Source organism: Lacerta agilis, chromosome 10 (assembly GCF_009819535.1).
Source record: "Lacerta agilis isolate rLacAgi1 chromosome 10, rLacAgi1.pri, whole genome shotgun sequence".
In the NCBI taxonomy this organism is placed as follows: domain Eukaryota; kingdom Metazoa; phylum Chordata; class Lepidosauria; order Squamata; family Lacertidae; genus Lacerta; species Lacerta agilis.
In genome coordinates this window covers 47,297,164-47,305,234 of record NC_046321.1, presented here as the reverse complement: position 1 = coordinate 47,305,234, position 8,071 = coordinate 47,297,164, and the positions used below count along the sequence as shown (strand labels likewise).

The 8,071-nt window shown below is 40.3% G+C and overlaps 1 protein-coding gene across 2 annotated transcripts in view; it reads right to left on the bottom strand.

Moving 5' to 3' along the window:
* Nucleotides 1-2,854: 2,854 nt before the first annotated feature.
* NELL2 (neural EGFL like 2) overlaps nt 2,855-8,071 on the bottom strand; it is a 114,467-nt gene continuing 109,250 nt past the window's right edge. For both annotated transcript variants that reach the window (XM_033161656.1, XM_033161655.1), the window contains one exon: nt 2,855-3,632. In XM_033161656.1, the coding sequence (XP_033017547.1) occupies nt 3,582-3,632 (51 nt within the window). In that variant the 3' untranslated portion in view covers nt 2,855-3,581. The remainder of the gene's footprint in view (nt 3,633-8,071) is intronic.

Sequence of the window (8,071 nt, the reverse complement as noted above, 5' to 3'; positions counted from 1 at the left end):
GAGCAAGCCACAGGTTTCATACTTCATTGAGTTCATTTTCCATAATGCCAGGGCCATAGTTATTTCCCCGTAGTACTGGCAAGGAACCATTTTGCCCTTGCATTCATCAATTTGCCAGCACGTTGACACGTCTAGCATTGTTCTCTTCTGTGACATCTTATCACATTATCATCTCATGTTCTGTAGGCTTCCACATGATGCAGCTGTGCATCTGAGTGACGGTATGGATTTCCGTCCACACAGTCAATGCTCAGCCATGTTCTGTTGAATATTTAAGAACCTTGAGCATGGATAGACTGAATGGTATTTCTGCAGTGCAGTCTCATTTGCCAGTTATATTCTCATCTTGAGGCCCAGAGATCTATGCAAGCTGTGGATTTCTTGACTAAGATTTTGCCCTTCTTCTTTTAGCACAATTCTACTCCTATTTAGGTGATCTAGGTGTTAGATATGCTCCTGGTCTTTCCTGGTGTTGGTCCCATTGGGATCTATATCATTCAACAGCTTTTCTTTCCCTGGACCAGAATATCGTCTTTTCTTTTGCCTCCCATTACTACCTAAACACATCCTGTAATAAAATCACAGCAGCATCCCTAAACAGTATTTTCTTTCATCACATTAGGCGGTTGTGTTTCCCACACACAACTGTCATTGCAGACAACTGTCATTGCATCTGAAGGGCAAAACACGATTCCCTGATAGTTATTAGAAAACAGGAAAATGCTACATTAAAACAGCCCCTTTCCAAGGAGCCTGCATTACTGCTTGAAAAAACACTGATTGCTGCTTGACAGAATCTGTGGATAAAACAGCAAATCCCTTGAGTATCTATTATTTATAGACATTGTCTTTGAAAGTGTGTGTGTGTGTGTTTATTTCCATGTATCTGTATATCAATAGATATAATCTGAAAAACTCCATAGGTTTCATGGTTTTCAGCAGAATGTTACATTATTTTCCACAAAACATTTAAGATCTTTCTTTTTTTGCTGTTAACTGCTAGTCTGACATTTTCCAACCATATATTAACACAAACACATGCAAACATGCTGTCCAGCAGCTATTCACCCTCAAGGAATTACCTGCAGACATATGGTAGTGATTTTATTTAAAAGTGTTTTATAAAAATAAATGTCCATAGAAGTTGGCATTTTCCAAAGCCTATGACTTTATAGAAAGCTAATGTATACAAACTGGCAGGTTTTCAGTAAAAAAAACAAAAAGAGGAAAGGGAGAAAGCATCAAAACAAACGTCGAGTACGGATGCTAAAATGGCCCATATATATAAATAAAATATGCCCTAGCTGCCCCCCCCCCGCCCTAACAGCAGTCCCTCTGTTTTTGAGGATCTGGGCAAACTTTCCCAGACTGCCAGGCACAAAGTTTTTGCATGAGGTTTGAAAGAAGGGAGCATGTTTCTTTGTATGTGCGAAGCTACTGCACGTGAGCAGAACGAAGCATTGTGGGTGCAGAGCTGTCAAACACACACACACACACACACACACACACACACACACACACACCTCACTGGATTAGGGCATATGGATAACCTTTAGTTCTTGCATGCAACCAAATGGGGCAAATGTCCCAGAAAGCCTGTAAACACAACTTGGAGGTCAATATAACCCTGGGACTAATTTGTGCAAGCTGTAAAATGAGATCACATATGCTTATCTGCTTGCTTTGAAGCCTTAGTTTTGGTTCCGTTAGTTGCTGTGTGTAACTATTTTCCATTTTATCTGTATAATAAAGCACTAGAACTGATCACACTGATCTTTCTTTGGAATTCCTGCAACTGGGTCCTTTGCGGGCATCAGTCAATCCTTCACTCTGCTCTGTACTTGGACCCATGGGACAGAACAGTTCTGGATCACACATTTTCTCCCCCCCCCCAAAAAAAATGCACTATAGTATACTATCCCTCTGTGTACTACAGGGTTGCCAATACACTGGTCAAATTAAATGTATCTTCAGAGTGTGACACTTTTATAATGCAAGTGGTGAATGTGCATATATGTTAATTGAAGGCCTCTTTCACAGTAGGTCATTCAATTTTGGCAAGATGCTATAGACTAAACTAAACCCAAAGCACAGAAGATACTGCTCACATATGTTTTATTGAATTCTAGCAGATTCAGTAACACTGCTGACCTAACACGAGTTTGTGAAAGCAGTTCCACTTTTCTCTGAATCTATTAAACAGAGCAACACATTAGAGAAAGGAATGTGAATCAGAGCTTGCATCTGTGAAAATGATTTGCCCTTTAAAAAGCAGGTTTCAAAAATTTATATTTGGGGCCTGAAGATTCTTACCAAGCATATCTTGGTACAAGACATATCTGATGATCACCCCTGCATCCCAGTAACTGTCAAAGAATCCATTGTTGTGAAGTTCTAGCTACATTCAGAAGAACAGACCTTTAACAGCTGCTTCACTTTGTACCAATAACTGTGCAATCCTGTGCATGTCTACACAGAAGCAAGTGTACACTGGGGAGTGTATAAAGGATTTTAGAGGACTGGCATAAAGCTACAATCCTATCCATACCTCCTTGGAATAAGTTCAAGCAAATCCAGCCATACTTACCTTTGAGTAAGCATGCATAGGATTCTGCTGGTTTCCTCCACAGAGTTTGATTTGTCTATCAAACACAGCTGCTATCGAACCTCCACTGCAAAAGCCCCATTAAAACCAGTTAAAGTAATGGCTGCAGAGGTAAGACTTGGCAGTACGCACTATGTCAAATAAAACTTGCCAAATGGGAAAATTTACTTTCAACAATGTTAGCAAAAGAAGAGAAGCAATGAAAGAATGCATTCTGTAGCCCGCAACAATGACAGATACTCAACAGTATAAGGTAAGAGAAATATTTATTTAAATTTTGCACAAGAACGAGCTTATACTGAACAAACTTAATCAAGAACTAAGTGCAGTCGAACGAGGAAATATAGATGACTTCTCCCATCAGACAATATTAAGTAGTCATGCCTGTGCATCATCAATATTATTATTATTTACAATAACTTGAATCAGTTTCTCAGAGCTGTACATATGTTGTTGCAACATTCAGTGTTTCCAAAAGATATCTTCCTTTTAAAAAAAAGATTTCTGGAAAATTCTGTAGTGAGCAATAAAAAATAATGATGATGTAGATTCAAATTTCATTAGGCTACAAAATAAATAAATCTGTGGCCATGGATGAGGTGTATTTTCAAAACTCCAGAAAGCTTTTTACATTCTTGAGGATTCTGACACCTTTATATGCACAACATGTCAATTTTCCTCTAGTCCAGTAGCTTACATAATGATGTCAAACACAGACTGGACCAGAAGTTGAACCTCACACCCAAACACAGGTTTATACATCTGAAGTCATTACTAGTCTTGCACGTTTCACCCAGAATGAGGAAAGTGATAGCTCATTCAATTCATAGCATTTCTGCACTTTAATGGGGGGGGGGGGGAAGGAACTGGTCTTGCTCCAGTTTTGGCTTTATACAATTTTTGGTCTATAAGTCTTTTGCAAAGGAAACAATTCTATAGCCAGAAACTGCCTGCCTGTGATACATGGTCATTAGCTTCACAGTTCCTGAAGGCAATGTGGGTCCACCGAACAACAAACATGCCCATTCTAGAGAAGACAAAGAAAAACAAGAGAAAGTGATTTACATTCATGCAAACAACTTTGTTTAAATAGAGTATAAGCATTTACACGTGACTGCTGGGAGACGTGCTAAAATACCAGCATTATTTGCTACCCAATAATTCTGCATTAAATTCTTTCTGATGTTCCGGTGAAAATTAACTTAGTGGCTTTTTTTTTTTTTACTTCTGAATGTCAACATAAAGAGAGCGATTTGAGTTCCCACCAGGCAATCATCCAATGTTATTTGTATGGCAGAGACAGATTCTATTGCTGGGCCATGCTGTCAGCAACCACACATTTGCACAGTGCAGAGTGAGGCAAATGCTGCTGTCATGAATGGTCAGCAGTTTCCAAGGAGGAAACTGCCACACGAGCCAGCACTGTTCACTAATGTCAAGAAAGGTCTGCATGAAAAAAATAATACTCAACTTTTCTTCTAGCTTCTTCTAGCTCCCTTCCTTTTCATCTGCTTTACTAGCCAGAAGCAGTGCTTTTTTTTTCAGGATATACTCAAGGGTATTCAGAATTGGCACCTCTTTTTCGTTGTTGTTAGAAAGTGTGGCACTTACTGTAACAACTTTCATGGTGAGTACCGGCACTTATTTTTCTAGAAGAAGAAAAAGGCACTGGCCAGAAGTAACTTATCCAAAAGCTCTTAACAAGCCTAACTTAAAGCTGTGTTTCCATTAAATTGAATTGTTAGGCGAATGAAACTGGAGAAATAACTTTCGCAAGTTCCCACAATTCACTTTAGCTATAAAGTACTGATGCACACGAGATGGATAACCATGTCCAGCAGCTAATTAAATTGAGGTATTAAGATTGTAAATTAGCTTAAATCCATTTGCTTTGGTTTAAATTGGACTGTATGTTCCCAGCAAGCAGCACTAAATAAGCTTTCCCCCATGAAGCTCAGTTTAAATGGCTTGTGCATGGGGCCTGATTTCTCTGGATTATAAAGCCTAGACCCGCAATGCCTCCACCTTGCTGCACCTGAGCAGATATGGGTGAAGGCAGCATCTGGAGGACCCATCTATTGTATGCAACCTTGAGTTTCATGATGGAAGAAAGGCAGAACATTAAGGCACTAAACAGATAAATTTGCAAACATGGATTTGTGGTGCCTTTGGACCCCAAAACTCAAAGATAACTTATGTTTCTTCATCCGACACACATTTCCTGTGAACAGAGGGAAAGATGTGATTGAATAAACTTAAACTATTCAAGGAAGGGAGCATAAAATTATTTCTCCTTCCCTTTCCCAGTCTGGTTCTCTTACAGTACAGAAGGTTTAAAGTAGGTGATCGTTCAGAAAAACAATACCAAAACAAAAACAAACACTTTGAAAGGACTAAATGCAATTACAGGTCAATTCTAACTACCGGATATATGTACTTGCTTTCAGTAGAAGTTTGGTGGGAACTACATGTTTATCTTCATATTGGGATGCAAGTGAAGAGAGAAACAAATTGTCTCTCTGTAATATTTTGGCACATTTACCTGTATACAGTGGCGGACCTACACCTTTGTGGCCCTGAAGCTTGAACGGTTATGGGGGCCTTTTCGCAACCAGCAACAAGGTCTGGCTAATCACTGTTACCCAATGGGGTTGTTCCACGACAGTTTACCATACCTTTACATCATCTGTGCTACTGACTCTCAGACTTTGGGATTGTTGAAATATATATACAACAAAGAAGTAATCCATTTGAGTCTTGTGACTCAAATTGAGTCTACTAGACCCAAAAGTTTTAAGCAGTGTGAACTTAAGTCACTTCTGGAGCCTCTCCAGGATTAAACGTAAAGGTAAAAGTACCCCTGACCATTATGTCCAGTCGTGAACAACTCTGGGGTTGCACGCTCATCTCGCTCTATAGGCCGAGGGAGCTAGCGTTTGTCTGCAGACAGCTTCCGGGTCATGTGGCTAGTATGACTAAGCAGCTTCTGGTGAACCAGAGGAGCGCACGGAAACACCATTTACCTTCCCGCCGGAGTGGCACCTATTTATCTACTTGTACTTTGATGTGCTTTCGAACTGCTAGGTGGGCAGGAGCTGGGACCAAACAACAGGAGCTCACCGCGTCGCGGGGATTTGAACCGCTGACCTTCTGATTGGCAAGCCCAAGAGGCTCAGTGGTTTAGACCACAGCGCCACCTGCTTCCCGTCTCCAGGATTAGGGGTCCTGAAATTTAAGCTTCACCATTTTCACAGCAGTTCCACCCCTGCCTGTATAGTGACATTTTTAAGTTATGCATTTCTCTGCTTTCTTATCATTGGCTGCTGCAGGTGACTGTGTGGAAAGACAGACTCCATAATGCCAGAACACTGAGCTGTGCTTAGACATTACAGGAGGAAAGGTGTTGACATGAGGATGCCACTTCTGGTGGCAGTCCTATGTTAAGACCATAACATAGTTACTGCCTTTATAAACAAGTTTGCTTAGAATTGCATTTGGGCAATTGGTTATTTTATTTTCTTGACTTGCTGTATGACGGGGTCCTAGAAAACCATGACAGCAATCCTGCTGCTCACTTTTTCCACTTGCGGTTTCAAAATGGTTTTGTGCTTAAAGCTGCTTCAGACGATGCCCAGCTTTTCTGAATTCTTAAATGATTTTATGTAAACCTATTTTGTTGTAGCTCGACTACAGAGGCTTATCCTAAAGCTCTGACCTTCTGTGAGATGCACTCTATGAATGTACAGGGCATTAATGTTTCATTTTTTTTACTGTATACACAGTATACTGTACTATTAAGTCTAATTTGAATGACCTTTTTGGATTGTTTTAAAATTCAGGTGCCAAAATGCTTATACCATATGTTAGGCAAGAAATAAAGCACAGATTCTGTTTCAAGGATAAAGTGGTATATTATGATTTTCAATGCATCAACATAAAAGAAAACCAGCTGCTCTTTCATTTCACATATTCTTCCCCAGCCATTCCCCTGTGTATGTGGTTACAAGGAAAATTAAAATCTGGATGTATGCTGATAAATCCATAGGGTAAACAAACAAACAAAAATTAGTCCACCCCTAAATTTATTTGGGAACGGGTATGGGGTGGGTGGTCCCTGGGTCACAACATGGGGGCCACAGATGAGCACCCCCCTACGGTGGATCAGGGAGTTGTGCACAGTCCTAAAATTACAGCTGAGTTTTCTTTTCATCCACTAGGCTGCAATCCTATACACAGTTACCTGGAAATTAGCTCCATTGAAGCCAGTAGGAGTTACTTCAAAATAAGTATGTAAAGTATTACATTGTTAGGTTCTGATCCTGTACCCCATTACTTGGGGCCAACCCCACTGAATGCACGTGAGCTACTTTCAAGCAAAGCTGTGCAGGCATGGATCATAGGGATGACATAATAAGACTGTGGTTGGTGGGAAGAGGAAGTGGTAAATGTTCAATTTAGCTAATTCTGCTCAGTTTATTGGTATGAGTTAAGAACATAGGAAGACACTGCTGGATGAGGCAAAAACCCATCTACTCTAGCATGCTGTTTTCATAGTGGACAACCAGATGCATATGGGAAACCTGCAAGCAGGACTTGACTGCAACCTTTTCCTCACTTGTGATTCCAAGCAAATGGTATTCCGAGGCATCCTCCCTCCAACTGCGAAGATGCAACATAGCCATGAGGGCTAGTAGCCTTATCATTCATAATCTTCTTTTTTAAGCTATCCAAGGTGGTAAACACCACAACCTCCTGTGGGAGCATCTTCCATAGTTGAACTATATGCTGTGCAATTTTGTCTAGCCTACATCTTCCCATATTCAGCTGCATTGAAAGTCCCGGAGTTTTAGTGTTATGAGAGATGGAGAAAAAAACTTTTCTCTATCCACTTTGTCTGCACCGTGAAGAACCTTATACACCTTTGCTCACCTTTTCTCTAAACTGAAGAGCCCTAAAGGTGGGGTGGGGTGTAGCAGGTAGAGTACTTGTATGGGTTCAGTGAGAAAAGTAGGGAATGCACTTTGCAACACTTGTATAAATGAGAACACTTTATTCCAGTCCCTTTTCCTTAACTATTTTTAGAGGCTGCAAGAGTCATGTCAGCATGGCACTGTGCGCCCTTCTTCTTCAGATAAGTGTTTCTTGTTGACCCTGAGGAATACTAAAGACCCAAATTATCATGTCGATTCTGTTCCGTTCACTTTATAAAAACAAGGAAGCAATGGCTGTATTTCCATTATTGCCATGCCAGAACATGAAAAAATGTTTGATCACAGCAAAGCTTCAAGAATGTCTTGGGTAATGTTCTTTTCTTGAAAGAAAATACTTTTTGGGGGGGGAGGGGAGGTGTAGAAGGTTATGGCCTATATGGGAAATCATTTGATAGTTTAAATATCTTCAAAATGCCTCTCAAAACTGTTAACAGCGAGGTCAGCAATCACAGCTGAGCCAATATATTTCCATAAA